This window comes from Hermetia illucens, chromosome 1 (genome assembly GCF_905115235.1).
Source record: "Hermetia illucens chromosome 1, iHerIll2.2.curated.20191125, whole genome shotgun sequence".
NCBI lineage: Eukaryota > Metazoa > Arthropoda > Insecta > Diptera > Stratiomyidae > Hermetia > Hermetia illucens.
The window spans coordinates 88,433,932-88,452,303 of record NC_051849.1 but is presented as its reverse complement, the minus strand read 5'-3'; the positions used below and the strand labels follow the sequence as shown (position 1 = coordinate 88,452,303).

Sequence of the window (18,372 nt, the reverse complement as noted above, 5' to 3'; positions counted from 1 at the left end):
TTATTCCGCGATTAGTACTTCGATGATGCAGTTCCATCTTACGGAATTGAACCCGTTCTCAATGCGCAAAATTCGTCAAAGGCTTTCCTGGCTAGGTCATAAGCAATTTTAGATGTGTCCAAGGTTCGACCAATACAGAAGGTTACATTATCTCGTCAAACAGCCACTGCATCTGTTTTCAGCTTCTGGGAGGATATATTCGAAAAATTATTGTTATCATTGCAAAACAAGCCAGCTCAAGTTATAGGAGGAGACCTCTTCCATTTTCCCTTTTCTTTGGCTGAAATGCTGTTGTGGATGCTTGACCAACGAGTACTTACTACAATGGATGGTAATTTTTAGAGAAGGGATAACCTTAAGTAAAGCGTTATCCTTTCATTTGTATCCCCTTTCTCTTCTCCATTATACAGGTGTTGGAGTCGACGGTGTAGCGCCTCAACATGCGCCATCACTCAATGTTACCTGCAATGCGCTTCAGCTCCTCCATGACTTCCCGAGATGCCCGAGCCTCCCTCTACTGTCCAGCGCTAAGTATTCTTGGGACGATTCATTCGACGGGCATCTGGGGAAAACGCGTTCCATTGCATGTCGCAGTTTGACATATCCACTACCTCTTCCACCTTCTGATCACATGGGGTACGATTAACCTGCCTGGACGCGACCAGATTCCTCGTTTGTAATAGTATCTGACGCTGGCATACTCCGATGATACCTCGCAGACAGATGTTGATGAATGCTTGAAACCTTAAGAGTGGCAGCCGAGGTGACTTTCGATGTGCTAGTTTCATATAGCAATACGGAAAGGACACTAGTACAGAACAGTCTCAACTTGATCATAGTGTTAGTGGGATAACTACTTTTCCAGATTTTAGACAAGGCGGCGCAAGCGGATCCATCTTTGCCAAAACGTCTGGCAACATCCAGCAGATAGGAAGAGTGCGATCACCCGTCAGACAGAGAACTTTGGTTTTGTTGTTGTTTATCTTGAATCCAACCCTATTTGCCTGTCTTCCCAACTCCAGTGCCATTTGAGATGTTTGAAGCAAGATGACATAATCCATTGAACTCCTCAGCGTCCTCCGGGCAGGGCAACATAAACAACGTAAAATTTTATTTTATTTTTCATGTGTCGCTGTGATAATAACTGTTAGTTTCTCCGGAATGCCCCTTCTGCAGCACACAGATACCCCTCGAATTGACATACGAGATGTAATATGGTTAAGAAGCGTGGTCAAGTATTCTTTCTACCTCATCAGTTGTTGGATATAGTGGATGAGGGGTCGACCCTTAACGTCTTTCACAGGTGCATCGAAAGGGAATTCTTTCCTGATGCGGTATTCACTTCTAAAGTCATTGCGTTCTCCGACATATTCCGTTTCCCTGATCAGCACAATATCAAATTCCCTTCTGCCAAGACGTACACTACATTGAATCTCCCGGGATTTCGCTCGGTATCAGAGTTCGAGAGCATGATACTCACAGCGTTCAGTAGAGCCTTCAATTCCCTCCGTCCATCGATTCACTTCTACAATTCCGCCCAGCCAGAAATGATGACGCCCTTAGGGACGTGGTCAATGACCTGTGTAGGAAGCAAGAAAAGAGCACTTTTGATGGGGGCCCAATGCTCATGGGTATTCTCAGCTGGTTACTAGTGTATCTGGCGTCGAATCAGCAAGGTAACTCTCTTGTTGTCGATCGACAGCTGGATCATGTTGAACTTGGAGGCTTCGTGGCTTTCTAACTCCGCGGGAAGTGGCCGACGAAACTCGCAAGCGAATGTAAGTGACCATCAGGTGGTGATCTTTTTCGATTCCGATGGCAACGCCTTTCTGGTTATGCACATCCAGAAGACAACTCCTAAATTTAGTACCACTTTGCTATCAGTGGTCAATCTGATCACTGATACGGTGTCGATCAGTTGAAAGGCAAGCTTTGTGCTCGAAGAATGTGCTCTCAATGGGGATGCGGAGAAGACTGCATAATTTGTATTAGAAACTGGCTCCTAGATCAAGAGGGCGAGAAAACAGTCAATAACAACCCTTCACCGGATTCGTATCTCCTACCATTTAGCTTCTTAGGGCACAAAAGCGCATTGCCATAACAAGAATAGGAGTACGCTCAGAAGTTCCACCATCTTACTTCGTTTAGGACCAAAATTTCCAGCACATTTCAGTTGAATTTTGCGCTCGAAATCGAGAAAGCGAGCATTCTGAGAAACCTCGCTACGAGTTTGATAATGGGAGCATTCTAAACAGCCTCGATACTGTTGTCGAGAAGCCTACGCATGTTCCAAAAACGAATCATAGTCCATTTTCGATAGCCAATTTTCTGGTGTGTGGTCAGCCCCAATCCGAGGCGCTGTTGACGTTTCGGTAGCAGTAATGCTTCGAGATGTACAGGTTTCTAATCCACATATTCCTATCCCTTTACCCGTCTCTTCTGACAAGCATGGAAGACAGTGAGTTTATTTATAAGCCAACGACGCTGGAACGTTTCATGGGAATCTTCCTCTATTTAATCAAGTTACTGTAGTTCAAGGTCGTCTCACGCCTGTTACTTTACTGCTCTCTCTCGAATGTTTACAACTGACAAGCTGGTATCTTTTTGATACATACATACTCCGGGATAAATGCTGTGAACCTATACATTCTCATACAAGAAATCCACACAACCTTCCATGCCGGAGGCGTCGAGCTTCGGATTTTCAACTTGTTTTGTATTATTTCGTATTTTTTCCCCGCATGTGTTGACATTTTGGAACCTAAGGGCGACAGAATAGAACAACCTGCGGAAGATCGGCGCAGCGGTCTGCTAAGAGGAAGCATATAGGTAATTTACGATACCATTTTAGAAAGATCAAGAATTTGCTTCATCCTAAATTATAATTTCATACTTCTTTATAGAAAATTGCCAGCGATCAAACTTCCATTGGCAACCACGAGAGCAATTGCATCAGGCTACTTTGCAACATTCGAGTCCGGTCAAATATTGAAGGGCGCTACCACTTCTGTTCGGCTGCGATACCAACGCGCTTAAAGAGGTTTATTGAAGTAAAGGGGCTGTCGTCATAGTAATGGGCTACAACTGCATCATAGTTAAATATATCAATGTCCGCAACTAATTCCAGGCAAAAAGTCCCAGATTTAATCCTCTAACTAGACTAATTAAAAAGTTGAGAGCTTTGGAGGTGTGAGTGAGTTGGATCATAGACTAATCCGACTTGGCATTGAGGATATTTAGACAGAAAGGATAATCAGGAACCGTTGAAGAACATATTGGGACTCCTATTTAAGATAGTGGAGCAACACACATGACACATCGGAAACTTGGTAGTAACACCAACTACGAACCAACAGTGGTAGATGAGCTTAGCAGAAACGTCATGAATGCATATGAGGTCACCTTTCCGGCTAAGACGGCCACCTTAGCAAGGAATAAGGACAAACTTAGTCAAGCTGAGGACAGGCCTTTGAGTATATTAAAGTTGAGTGCACCACGTATTGATTTTTCAAAACGTGTCGTATCATGTACAGACCGGGAAAACTTTGAAATGGTTAAAGAAGCAATATCGGATGCTATGAGCTGCCTATGGCTAACTGCGAGGGGCATTCGCTGTTTCTTTTATTTCCCTCACACAAAGCATTACAATACCAACCAATAAATCGACCTGAGGAATTAACATTTTTCATATTAAATAGAATTTAATGTTTCTATGCACGAAATGGCTTACCTTGTGCTTTTGATTCACAGGCTGAACGAATGCTGATCCAGTCTCCTAATCAAATAAGATTAACTTATTTTTATCGCTTAAAAATACTTTCCATAATACCTTTCTACTTTTAACATCGTCGGATGAATCACAAAAATGGCAATGCGAAATAGGCTGAGCCCCTTCCAGTTTATTTGATTTCGAATAATTTACAGGTTTCACCAGGTCCTTCAAAAATATACCAAATCGAAAAGAGAGACAAAGAAGAGAAAGAGAAATATTTTACCTTTTCAAAATTATGTTTTGTAGTGCTATTTTCATCTTCAGAGACACTTTGTAAGTCCTGTGTCCTTTTTCGCACATCTTCATCTTGTCTTGATATCTAGAGAAACATTTCGATGACATTGAATATGGCACAAGAACAAAGCAAATTGAAAGTGGGAGATTATTGGAAGCTATCCCCGAAGGAGATCCCGATGAATTTCATATTTTGAAACAATGATCCAATACAACAGGTTCACCGAACTTACCAACAACCACCAAACATTTTTAATATAAAACTGAAAACAAAACCGCCTCAAACATATGCCCATTCTTCAAACTTCAAAATAACTCCTCGCAAGCACTCTACCACTGAGAAAGTAAAGTAAGCTTTTAATAATTGGAAGGACGTACCCAAACAGGTTATCACATGCTCAATTGTGGTCAATAATGGGTTGTCCGGATAGCTGAGTGCTTAGAGCACAAGGCTGTTGAACGGAAGGTCGCGGTTCAAATCTCACTGGTGGCAGTGGAATTCATATCGTGATTTGACGTCAGATACCAGTCGACCTAGCTCAGTCAAATCAGGGTAATAATCTCGGGCAGACGCAATGCCGACCACATTGCCTCCTACAGGGTACTGCAATCCTGTAGTGTGCCGTTCCGATCTTGAATGAAGTGCTCTAACACACTTCAAGGCCCTGACCCAACTGGATTGTTGCGCCAACGATTATTATTATTAATGGGTTGAAAATAATTATAATCCCATTTAAAAATGTGAAGCAACCATCCTATAAGGTCGCGTTCTCATTGGAAGGAGGCCATCGTTTGCTACTGACAACTGTCCTAAAAGACGTACTGAAAGTAATCCTCACGATCATTGACAAACTCAATAGATGGTCTAAATAAAATTCTTGAAATGGGAGGAATATATTTCCCAAATGGGAACCGTAAAACCAGCATTTCACGTTCCTCCAGGTCTGTAAGTTACGTGCGAACAGTCCACAGTTCATCCGGCTGAATTGAAACACAGACTGACCGGCAAGCCAAATGAAACGATCAGTTGAACCCTTGTCGTGAAAGGCATTGGGCATTAAATCAATATGGTGAACAGAACGATTACTACTTAGACGGCTTCCGTATTATTCTACTCACGTATCTCACGTACCTCACGTCCTTTAACTCCTCTCAGGTTCTTCAGCCTAGGCCTGCCTTATTAAGGAACTCCAGACATCCCGGTTTTGTGCCGAGGTCCACCAATTCGATATCCCCAAAAGCTGTCTGGCATCCTGGCCTACGCCATCGCTCCATCTTAGGCAGGGTCTGCCTCGTTTAATTTTTCTACCATAGATATTGCCATTATAGACTTTCCGGGTGGCATCATCCTCATCCATACGGACTAAGTGACCCGCCCACTGTAACCTATTGAGCCGGATTTTATCCACAACCAGACAGTTATGGTATCACTCATATATTTCGTCATTGTGCAGGCTACGGAATCGTCCATCCTTATGTAGGGGGCCAAAAATTCTTCGGAGGATTCTTCTCCCGAACGCGGCCAAGAGTTCGCAATTCTTCTTGCTAAGAACCCAAGTCTCCGAGGAATACAAGAGGGCTGGCAAGATCATTGTCTTGTACAGTAAGAGCTTTGACCCTATGATGAGACGTTTCGAGCGGAACAGTTTTTATAAGCTGAAATAGGCTCTGTTGGTTGACAACAACAGTGCGCGGATTTCATCATCGTAGCTGTTATCGGTTGTGATTTTTGACCCTAGATAGGAGAAATTATCAACGGTCTCCTATCTTTATTCTTCCCGTTTGACCAGTGCGGTTTACGTTGCTACCATGTATTTTGCTATTTACTAAATATGGAGAAAAGTTCTTTGTGGCGCGACAACCTGAATTTTAATTTCCTGTGCGGAAGTGCAGCTAACACACAACAGATGCCACCACTAGAGTTCTTCACAGCGGGGGCCACTGAACTCGCAAGACCGGTGGCCATGCCTGGATTAGGATGATTAAGGATGTACCGCTTATCTGACAATGGGCCGAATCGATTGGAGAAAAAGCGGGACTCGCCCCAGTTAGTTCGACCCGAAAACGAGCACGAGAAGGAGGAAAACTCCTCAAGACCAATTAATTTTCAATGAGAGATAAAATTAAATTAAAGATTAAATAAATAAATTAAATTAAAGTGTTTAAGTTACATCTTCATATGAGACACAGTATTTAAGCCATTGATCATCCGATATAAGGTCAGCTTGTATCGCAGCACTGAAATGGATGACCGGGGCGCCACTTAGGCTGTTTTTAAAACTGTGGACGTCCCTCTCCACTTAAACCCTCTGAGGCCACGACGTATGCCTGACGTTTAGATCACCATCAATGATATAGTAATTATGAAACCTATGTAATTCGAGTGTTGTAAACAAGGAGCGGAACTCCTCCTTAAACTTAGCTCGATTGCTCCCACCTGCATAACCAAACAAAATATATAAATTCTGTCCTCTAGGTAGGGAAAATAGGACACAAGAGACTTCCGAACATTAAAAGTTTTGAAATTCAGGCCTATGGATTTACCTAAAAAAATATTGGAGACAAAGAAAAATTCTGGTATCACCTCCCACATTACAATTCCGCTTATCGTTCCTCATAAATTCCAAATTCCTAAACGTTATGGAATGCCTCGGATTCAGGTGGGTTTCTGAAATCAGAACAATGTCAAGCTTTTGTCTGACAGTAAAATCAAGGAGCTCGGTTCTTCGAATGCAAGGATCCGGAGACCATTCTGTGGTACAATTGTAGTCGCTGGCTCCGCGGCCATGCTGGATTTGAGTCGCATGCGAGTGCACTTGCTTTTGCAGATCTTTACATATGCTAAGCATTGTCATCATCATGGCATCAATACTGCCCGCCCCCACACTCAATGAAACGCAAAGTCATTTGGCAGTGGCAGTGCTAAGTGGCCGTAGCAGTGACAGCGTCGACATTGGGTCAGTGGCCCGGCTATCTGGGCTAATTTGCACCAAGAAATGCGGCAGAACTTTTTTTTGGCCACTGATATTTTCGTGGTGAATATGGTAACCTTCAGAAAATTTATCGTCGTTGCCAAGCATCTGCAACACCTCCACCGGTTCCTCCTCTGCGTCCAATCACCTCAGCAGAAAAAATGCATTTTTTCCCTTCTTGGGGTATATGTACAGTTGTAATTAGCTTGCATTTGATCCAAGACTCCTTTTTTTACTGTGCTAGCTAGCTAGGTAGCTAAATCGCGACTACCTATGTCATGTGTATTTATAGGAGGCACTTATTCCCACTGTGGCCTACATTTCTGGTTCCAGCTTTTCCATTACTTTTATTATTATTACCTACTCTCTATTTTGTTAAAAGTTGAATTTTGTTTTCTATTTTCCCTTTTCCTCTCTAGCTTTTGCTAATATTGACAATAAAGTCGGTTACCGTACCTGTATTGTCCTCGTCGCTGGTATCTTCCATTACCATATTTTCCCCTTTTTTCTTTCTTGGTTGCGGAGAGCCGATTTTTTTTTTTTTTTGCTTCGCTGCTCCTCACGACACTGCTGCCGACGTTGACGAGGTTGCCACTGCCGTCGCCGTCTTTACCACTGTCGCTGCTGACGTTACCACTGCTGATGTTGATGAAATGCCCGATTTAGTCTCGCTTTAGGTGAATCGTACCCTTCCTTCCAGTCTGAGGACTTTTCCGCGCGGTTTCTTGCTCCGCTTCTAAGTGAGCAATCGGAACCGGTTTCCTTCTGCATTGGTCGAGCACAGCCCTTCCACCCCTACTTTCGGAGGGCTTCGTGGCCGAGGGCCTGTTTGGCCCTATGTTCTTTGTGACAACCGCACTTGGGTACATAACCACTTCGATTCTTTGTAGATGATGTTCACCCTATGAGAGTCATGAACCGACTATCGTGATCATGGGGGTCATCAGCATATGGTCTACCAAGGAGTTTCAAACAATAGAGAACTGGCATTGCTAGAAGCTTTTTGATTGCTTCCAAAATTGAAGTACCTAGGGAGGTGATGACAAGCCCTGCGACAAGCCGTCCAAGAAAATGCATACAACAATGTCGTTAGAAACAAGATGATCGCATCGAGTAACAAGCCTCGGAAAATGCTAGGGCGTCCACTTCAATCGACGTGGCAGGACGGGCACCGATCCTGACGCGAAATGTGCAAGGGTCCTTGACGCATGGATGGCGTCAGGGCGTCAGTAAGTTAATCCGAACAAAACAAATACGTGTCTGCACGCTAAATGTTGGCACCCTAACTGGGAAGACCGAGGAATTCGCAAGAGCCCCTGGGAAAAGACGCATTGATATCTGCGATTTGCAACAAACCCGATGGGTGCCAAAAGCTGCGACATTGAACACGAACGCGGTAAAAATCGCTATAAACTTCCCTATTTTGGTAGCCCACACACTCAATATGGTGTTGACATTGCCATCTCAGAGGGTTTCCTTGATGCCATTAAAGAAGTCGAACGATTTGATGATGGGGAGATGAAGCTCACCATTATATCAGCTGATCACACTATTCGCTTCTTCACCACGTACGTACGACAGTTAGGTCGACTTGATGCAACTTCTCGATGAAAAGCCTTGTCATGTGATTGCTGACGACTATATCAACATTGCCGGCGACCTTAATGGTCATATGGGTGAAAAGGCAGACGGTAACAGGTGCCATGGGGAAAGGGGTTTGGAGCGCGCAATGAAGGTGGCGATCGTATAATCGATTTTGCTGACACCCATGACCTTGTTCTTATGAATACATAGTTCATCAAACGATTGTCTCATCTTCCTACATTTTATAGTGGGAACAGTAAAACACGATCCACAAAGCGGCATTTGCAACCCTCGGAGTCGCCAAGCTAGGTAAGCGGTACATCAACGGAGATACTTGGCTTTGAAACGACGATGTTGAAATGAAGGTCCGTGAAAAGAAATGCCTCTACCACAAGTTTCTCGACGATAAAATGCTGGCCAATTGGCAAATTTATAAGAATGCCAATCGGGAGGCAAAGCAAGCGACCGCGGTCACCCAAGCGGACCATTACAAAAATCTTTACGATAAACTGGACACTCGGGATGGCGAAAGAGATCTGTATCGACTTGCCAAAAGCCGAAAGGAACTCACACAGGATATCGAACACTTCTGTTGCATTAATGACAAAAACGATACTTTGCTTACCAACCGTCGAGTCGCCATGCTCATCCTCCACTTCCACAATCAATGCCGACATTTCGTGCAGTTCCATCTGTCAGCGCAACTCAAGTTGAGGAGGCAATAACACGAATGAAATTTGTAGAAAACCACAGGACCTGACGACATCACATCTGAGCTCTGGAAAGCGAAAAGCTGGGACCCAACACTATGGCTCGGTGAATTCCTTAGTCGGGTCATTCAGGAAGGTAGAACACCATCTGATTGGCAAGGAAGTACCACAGTTTCAATATAGAAAAAGAAAGGCAGTCCAGCAGAATTCAAATTCATTCAAATTACCTTCCGATCCCATTACTATCCCATATCATTAAGATTTTTGAACCCACTCTTGGCAACCGTATTCGCGAAATCGTTAAAATGACCGTGAATCAAGGCGGAACTACTAACGCAATACACGCTGCGCGGTTACTCATGGAGAAACAACGTGAGAAACATCGCCCTCTTTACATTACATTTCTGAATCTGAAGAAAGCGTTTGCCGCGTATGCCGCACGAACTCATCTAGTGTGCTCTACCACAACACTTAGTGCCAAAAGAACTCTTGCGCTGGGTTCAATTACTCTACCACGATCCGAACAGTAAAGTTCGAAGTGTGGCCGGTGTATGAAAACCGCTTCGTGTCTCTGTTAGTGTTCATCAAGGAAGCACCCTCCCACCAGTCCTCTTTGTTCTTGTTATGGACACTGTCACACGGGACATCCAATGTCCAGCGACCTATACACTGCTTCACGCAGATGATGTTTCCCTAGCATCTAATAGCAAAAATGACCTCGAGCAACTTGTCAAAAACTGGAATGATCGACTCATGCAGCACGGTCTCAGCTTGAATCTGAATAAAACTGAATTTTTGACGACACAATCACTGTCATCGACAGTCAACTACCCAGAACTGAGCGACTTAAAAACCTCGGGTCAGCGCTATCAGACAATAGAGAACTGCGATATAAAATTGCTTCACGAATTAATGCAGCCTGGATGAAGTGGCGTTTCACAGCTGGTGTGCTTTGTGATCGAGGTATCAACGAAAGACTCAAATCTACAATTTACCGCAATGTTGTCCGTGCTGTCGCTCTCTATAGTTCTGAGTGTTGGCCGACTATAAGAAACAATGAATGGCGTTCTGCTATAGTGGAAACGAAGATGTCCGAAATGAGGATATCCGCGATCGATATGGAGTTGCATCGACCGTGGAAAAACAGCGAGAGATGCGTCTTCGATGGTATGGTCAAGCAATTCGCGCTAACGAGAATTCACTTGCCAAAATTTGTCTGAACATCGCAGTCGATGGTGAACAACCAAAAGGCCGGCCGACAAACCGGTTGCTTGATACGCTGGATGGGGATTTAAAAGACTCGAGATTGCATCCAAATCGGGCATTTGATAGGGCCAAATAGTAAAGCCGATCACGATGAGCCGACACCGCTTGTGAACGGGACCAAGGCTAAAGAAAAAGAAGATTGGAAGTACCTAGGGAGGATAGGCACAATGGTAGATGTTATTGTTGCAAGCAGTACAGTATTGACGAAAATTTTCCGATCGTGAGAATAGCACCGCATCTTAGTAGGTTTAATTTCCACATTGTGGCTTTCGAAGCTTTCAACCTCAAAGAAGACAGACAGACAGTGAACAGATTCTAGTGAGTTTTGCTTTGCGTAAAACCTTAAACCGATTTAATTCAAAGCTAACTCTGTATGTAATGAAGAGAAGACCTGAACAATCGAAGAGTTAGCATCTCACCTTACCTATAAAATAACCTTTGAAGAAAATCACAAATAAATACTTACTGTTCTTTGTAAAAAATGAAATAAATAATTTCACTTACTTTGTCCTTGTTCAATAGGTCCGAGTGTACTTTTCCAGGATCCTAATAGAAAAAATACTCTCAATTTTTCGCACAAAAAGATTCTTGGATAATCACCTTGCCCTGGTTTAAGTTGCTGACTGACTCACAAAATCGACATCGTGACTCAGGGTTAACTTTATTGAATGCTTGGTTTTCCGATCTCTTTCTATCCGTATAACTTATTGGTTGAGGCTTAATTTTATCGTTCTGCATATCAAAGCCACAATAAGAGCTTAGCCTACTTTTCTTAAGAAGTCTTACCTTTCTAACAACCGCAACTGTTTCCTTAATATTGAATTCGTCGTCGACAGAAGTACCGGAATCCTCCACTACCTTCCGTACATATCCTGAAGTCGCAGATTTCTAAATGCAAGTTTTTCAACGAGAATTGCAATTTCTTATATTGTATATTGCATTTCTTCTATACAAAAGTTCAAATAATTTTATAAAAGCGGAAAGAAACACACTTAACACTAAATAACGGAGGAGTCTAATGTGGAATCTATAATATCTCTTCTCTGCCACTACCACACACTTAAATTAGACCACATTTAATAATTAGGGGTGATTTAATAATTTTAGTGAATAAAAATTAAGGAGCAAGAGGTGAGCTACACACATACTAATAGTATTTATCGCCAAAAAAGAGGAAGAGAGTACAACAATGTTGACTGTAAAAGGAAGGATCCAAGGAAAAGAAGAATGGTGCATTGATAGTGAACTTTATGAGAGCATGGATTTGGCTACAAGTTATAAAGGAAAAGATATTGAGTTTCCTTTTTAAGTGCGAAGGAAAGGATTAATATTTTGGTAGCAAGACCAAGACTTCGATTAATATACTTTTATTTTCGACGATTGACGGTGTCCTCATCTCGCATCTACTCGATCACGGATAGGGGGGATGGACTTCTGTCTGATCGGCTTCGTCCGGGGGAGTGGCAACTCATCCGATGGTGCCTCACACTTCAGTCATGAAGCAATGTGACTGAAAGTGATAACCAGAAGTGCATTGTTCCTTTTTAAGATTAGTTTGGAAATTTGGTGAAAAGATGGGAACTGTGAATCCCCTCGCATGCAGTGAGTGACATTGTTCTACGTTGAGTTTATATCTGTTTCAATAAATGTAAAAATGGTATATTATCGTACTTTTTATTGGCATATTTTTTTAGAAATTGACTTGACTGTTTATGCTAAAATCATCAGGTTTCGGCGTAACATAAGCTGTACTGGCGCTCAAACGGTAGTATAGGTGCCAGGGCAAAACGTGGATTGGTACCCACGATGGAGCATAAAACCTGGGAAACGCCTGCTCAACCGACCTCAATAGCTCTACTACAAAACCCTATCTCTACCTCCACGTGGTGATCGCTGGGAGTTCTTTCTTCATGAAAAACTGTACACAGAGAAGGATGAAGGCGAAAATTGAACCTGCTGCTATCGGCTTTGAAAATAAATATAAGGGAAAGGCTATGCGCTCTACGTTTGCGAGGCAAGTTTAGAAATATAAGCATCATAAACGTTCACGCTACTACAGAGGAAACTGCAGAGTCGGAAAAGGATATCTTCTACGAGGCAGTTCAGCGGACCCTTGAAGCCTGTCAGGAGCATGATACCAAAATCATACTTGGGGATTTCAATAATCAAGTAGGGAAGGAGCCCATATTCAGACGATACATCGGCTCCCAAAGCTGACATAACGATACCAATGATAACGGAATGCGGATTATTCAGTTAGCAGTATCGCAAGAAATAGTTGTTGGAAGTACATGGTTTGCAAGGAAACTAGCAACGGACTGGAAGAATGCCATATACCGAGAAATGTTGGATTCTCAAAGAACGGGGGCACGCGCAGAGACCTACTTAGAACTCCGTCGAGTGGAGAATCGATTTCACAGACGGAAGAAGGAAGCCTGGGAGAACCAACAAGTCTGTGAACTAGAAAAGTGCAGGGAGCAACTGCACCAAGCGCGGAAGCTTTACCAATAAGGCAGCTAGATGAAACCTTATGCACCTCGATGCTCATCCTGCCGAAACAAAGAGGGAAATCTGATTTCCGACAGGCCAGATAAAAGCAGCAGGATCACTCTCGAGACCATTCAACATAAACAACGGTCTAAGACAAGGGGACGCCCTATCATACGTCCTCTTTAACCTGGCCCTCGAGAAAGTGATCCGTAGTACCGATGTAAATGTGAGATGCACCATCCTCTTTAAGTCCACCCAACTACTGGCCTACGTTGACGATATTGACATCATGGGAAGAACAACCCGAGATATACAATCCACCTTCATCCAGATCAAGCAGGTGGCGCGAGATCTTGGGCTGCACATTAATGAAGGCAAGACGAAGTACATAGTGGAAACGTCAGCGCCAAAACCAAAACCGAAAGAACGAACAACATCGAATCGCACTAGTCAAACGGAAGCAATGAAGATAGGAGACTACAACTTTGAGACCGTTGAAAATTGTTCTTATCTAGAGTCAAAAATCACAACCGATGACAGCTATGACAATGAAATCCGCGCACGGTTGCTGGCTGCAAGCAGAGTCTATTTCAGCTTACAGAAACTGTTTCGCTCGAAACGTCTCACCATAGGGTCAAAGCTCTTACTGTACAAGACTATGAGCTTGCCAGGCCTTAGGTATTCCTCAAAGACTTAGGTTTTTAAGAGGTATCATGTTGCTAAGTACCATCTATAAGATATTGTCCGCTATCTTGATAGGTCGGATAGCCTTATATGCCCAGAACATCATCGACCCATACCAAAGAGATTGCAGGCAAATCAGCAAGCAATGTAAAACTGTTGTGACTGTTGAGAGAATTCGTTATCCCAACGAAATTGATAAGACTGACTAGGCCAACTTTGACAAATATGCGAGGCCAGATAAAAACAGAAGGATCACTATCGAAACCATTCAACATAGACAACGGTCTAAGACAAGGGGATGCCCTATCACGCATCCTCTTTAACCTGGCCCTGGAAAAGTGATTTATGATGCAGATGTTAATGCAAGAGGCACCATCCTCTTCAAGTCCACCCTACTACTGGTCTACGCTGACGATATTGACATTATGGTAAGAACCATCCGAGACGTACAGTCTACCTTCATCCAGATCGAGCAAGCGGCGCGAGATCTTGTGCTGCACACTAGTGAAGACAAGACGAAGACAACATCGAATTGCAATGGTCAAACGGGAAGAACAAAGATAGGAGACTACAACTTTGAGACCGTTGATAATTTCTCCTATCTAGGGTCGAAAATCACAACCGATCTGCGCACGGTTGTTGGCTGCCAACAGAGCCTATTTCATTTTACAAAAAATGTTTCTCTCGAAATGTCTCACGATAGGGTCAAAGCCAAGATCTTGCCAGTCCTTATGTATTCCTCAGAGACCATGGCTTTTTAGCAAGCAAAATTGCAAACTCTAGCCCCCTACATGAGGATGGACGATTCCGAAGTCTCTATAATCCGATTCAACAGGTTGGGGTGGGCGGGTCACCTAACCGGTATGGGTGAGGATTATCCAGCCCGGAAAGTCTATAAGGGCAATATCTATGGTAGAAAAAGAATAGGAGGCAAGTAGAACGGTGGAGGATTGTGGAGTCAGTTGAAACAAATTGATATAAATCGACAGCAATAGCGCGTAAATATGGTTCTAGCTATCGGATAAAATTTTGCGAAAAAAGGACATTACAATATACAGTTTTGGATGAAATAGAATTTAGTTAGCTTACCCTATGCTTCTGATGGGAATCACCCAAATATTTGATAGGGGTATCCTAGTTAAGCAGAATTTTAATGAATTTGTATAATCAAATTAAAGTTATTAGCTTACTCTTTTATCTCGAATATTTTCAAAGGCTTGGCAAAATCTACAACGTACTGCATGTTCGATTGTTTCATTTGGCTTATCTTGCAGATCCTTTCTTTTTGAGTAGCTGATGGGAACAGGTTTAATTTTTTCATGTTTCTAGAAATAAAATGAATTTAATTATTTAGAATAGAATACAAGACTTTAAACCCTTTCTAAGCGTACTTTTTCATCACAAATATCCTGTTTCTTCTCTTCATTTTTCTTTAAAATATCTTTCCTTTGATGGTCTCTTGTGATAATATTATTAATTTGACGAATATTCGCGACGGGATCATTCTTCCTCGCCATTTTGCTTATATCTTCCTTATAATGTTGCACCTGTTTGGCGATAAATGGCGATGGCGATAAAATAAGGATCACTCTCGAGTTAATCAAGTTAATCTGATTAATTATTGGTGTTATTGGAAAAAGATCCTGGTTCAAGATGAAATGATAATGGAAATGAAAGAAAACCTCACCATGTGTTCACTACTCTGCTTCTCTGGCTCCTTTTTACCTTTTTCTTCTACTTCTTTATCCTTCTCGGTTTTGGATTCATCATTCTTCTTACCTTCCTTCTGAAAATGCTCAATTAATATAAATTCTAAATGATATAAATTCAGATAAAACTCATTTAATTGATCTTTCATTCCAAGTGGTTAAAATAAAACAGAACAAAGTCAGCGTTAGAAATAATTTGGCTGAAGATTGAGGGCGTTATAAGAAAAGTAACGAAAGAAACGGTGTTCATTGAAACGACCAACTCGTTAAAAATCCTCTTAATCTTAGCATCGCCGACTGACAACGGAAGAGATAATAACCACCTAGACAGGAGATGTCGTAGAGTTAAACAGTATTCATACTTACGAACACATGGCGTTTCGTAGCATTGCAGAACAAAAATATTCTTTCATGCGTTGACCGCGCAAGTATTTATATTTACCGAAATTGAACGTGACATATACGCACAAACACTCCACGGCATACGAAGGAATTGTCGGAATGGATATTTTTACTGGCCTGGCTACGCTACGTGCTGTTAGTGATAAGTGTCTGTAAGTATGAATACACTTCCGTAACGTCTGCAAATGGTTTTCAGCTGCTGCACTGGCATGTACTTTTGGTGCATTCGTGTGGTAATAGTGCAAGTTGTTGTCATACTAAATTTTACTAAATGTTAAGTTTTCATATTTGGACAATAAAACGTCGATTGAAGTGACCCAGGGTTACTCTGCTTTGTACGACCCCTATGCGAATACTTTTGTATGAATAGTTTTACCTATGCAGTGTCTGGAGACTTACGTGCTAGTAAGTATGAATACTTTTTTTTGCTCTGCTGCATCTGCTACGCTATACGCTGTATGTGCTATGTACTGGCAAGTATGAATGCTGCCTTAGGGATCCATTTCCAAAAAGTTTGACAATTCTGCGAACTGCTACGACGCCAAAAACCAGTAACTCCTGAATATAGAGGAGCAAAAAAGGAGGTACCAACCGAAAACGAAAAAGAGGATGGAAGTTCTGATATAGACGCACTGGTTTCCACTCTGCTCGGAGGGAAAGTAAAGTAAATAAGAAGTAAGCATACTCGCCGTTTCAAAATAGCAATATGTGTAAAGCTACTTAAACCATCCATTCTACTCTACACTGTACACCAAGATTCAAAATTAACGAAAAACAATTCCGAGGCGATTTTTCGAGAGTTGGCGAAACATACTCACTGTAGCTTCCGACTAGCCAACCCAAAAGGTAAGGAACATTGGGATGTTCCGAACGGTACAAAGGATAATGATTACATTTCGTTTTGGACCTGACTTACTGGCTGACCGATCACCCCAGAACACCTGACGGCTCTCATCAATCTCTTATCATCATAGTGCTGCTTGAAAAGTGGTCTAGAGAAAGCGAGCGGAAGTTCTAACAAGCAAATCTACAAACTGATTGAAATTTGAAATATTGGAAAGTTTCCCCTATCCAATGAAACACACTGAAGACGAAGCACGACGTCGACCTAGCGATTGAGAGTGTGGCAGCTCTGTCGTATTAACAATAAATTTCACCGATATGGTAAGGATGGAGCGGAGATAGTGCGAAAGTCACGAATCGTAACACGGAGTTGACATTGGAGCTGTCTTGAATATTAAATATACTTAAATTAATATAGTCATTATATCATTAAAAACGACTTATTAATTTTTAATTGTTTTGGATATGGACCAGACCAGATGCAGAACAAGGTACTCTCACTGTTTTTGTCCACGGACCCTCCGTATTCAAAAAGTAAAAAGAAAAATGACTAACGGTTCCATCCTGATCAGACACTGCCTGATTTAGGATTCCTGATATCTAAAACAAAAAATGTTGCTTTAGCCTGGCTTAGAGTAATGGCGGTTTCAAATTAAATGGAATTCGCATATTTGTCGTGTTTGTGTTTATACAGAAAGAAGCGATTTCCATCTGTTGCCACTTTTGGTCACGCCGCTCCCAGGGCAGAGGTGAAGCAGCGTCTGGTGAGTCGCCTTTGCCATGGTCTAGGCTGAAAAAAAAGAATACAACGAAAAGGTCATCCCTTGGTGTCCTATGAGTGGCGCATGGATAAGTCGGTGAAACGCTGGATAAAATGAATTCGCCTGAAAATTTAGTCGTTTTTGTTTTATTTATAAATTCCTCGCACTTTAACACTTGTATACAAGCAATTAAAAAGAAAAGGTTTTATTCAAAAAAGGGGATCCGGTCCGTCACCAAGTGGATGTGGACTCAGGACTCTGCATCCTTAAGAAGTCGGAATTCCCGCTTCGGGTATAAAGGTTTTGTGTTCATCTTATGTAAGAAGCTTCATCGTACATTTTTCTATGCGTATATAGCTACAAACCCAACATATTCCTTCATCATTCAATCATTCATTCTTTTCCAAACTACAAAATATACGTACATATTACAGATATTATCCTTACCCTAAAGAAACATAATACTATACATATATATAAACGTATATAAATTGATTACTGTTACACTTTTTGATGGTGATATTTTGAGCCCTCACTCCCCTACGTTTCCCTCGATATCAAATATGGAACCAGTTTCGAAAAGTACTAATTGAATCCTTTCATTTAATAACCCACATGACCACATTTTATGAAAAAAAATATTGCACCGTCCATTCACATCTATGGGGAGCCCCCCCCCCTTAAACTTAACACAAAATTGCGCCACTTGCTGCATGTAAAGGGAACAACAGATCACGCTCTTACCAATTTTCGTGACTATCGGTCTAGCCGTTTCCGAATAAATCGGGAGTGACAGACAGACGGACAGACGGACAGACGGACAGACGGACAGACAGACTGACTGACAAACTGACAGACAGACATAGACTCGATTCTAATCTAAGGTTTTGTTAATTTTTTCTGTAAGATTATTTCGGCGGTTCCATTTATATATAGCTTGCAATG

At 42.1% G+C, this 18,372-nt stretch overlaps 1 protein-coding gene across 2 annotated transcripts in view; it reads right to left on the bottom strand.

Moving 5' to 3' along the window:
- The window catches only part of LOC119661351, a 49,945-nt gene that overhangs the window by 15,565 nt on the left and 16,008 nt on the right, over window positions 1-18,372 (bottom strand). Inside the window, exons 5-14 of one of the 2 annotated variants that reach the window (XM_038070656.1) lie at window positions 15,400-15,498; window positions 15,104-15,259; window positions 14,903-15,037; window positions 14,802-14,846; window positions 11,325-11,426; window positions 11,139-11,270; window positions 11,043-11,084; window positions 3,996-4,091; window positions 3,830-3,937; window positions 3,731-3,775 (exon numbers count right to left, since the gene is read on the bottom strand). In XM_038070656.1, coding sequence (XP_037926584.1) covers window positions 3,731-3,775; window positions 3,830-3,937; window positions 3,996-4,091; window positions 11,043-11,084; window positions 11,139-11,270; window positions 11,325-11,426; window positions 14,802-14,846; window positions 14,903-15,037; window positions 15,104-15,259; window positions 15,400-15,498 — 960 coding nt within the window. The remainder of the gene's footprint in view (window positions 1-3,730; window positions 3,776-3,829; window positions 3,938-3,995; window positions 4,092-11,042; window positions 11,085-11,138; window positions 11,271-11,324; window positions 11,427-14,801; window positions 14,847-14,902; window positions 15,038-15,103; window positions 15,260-15,399; window positions 15,499-18,372) is intronic. The other variant, XM_038070657.1, reaches the window with a different exon arrangement.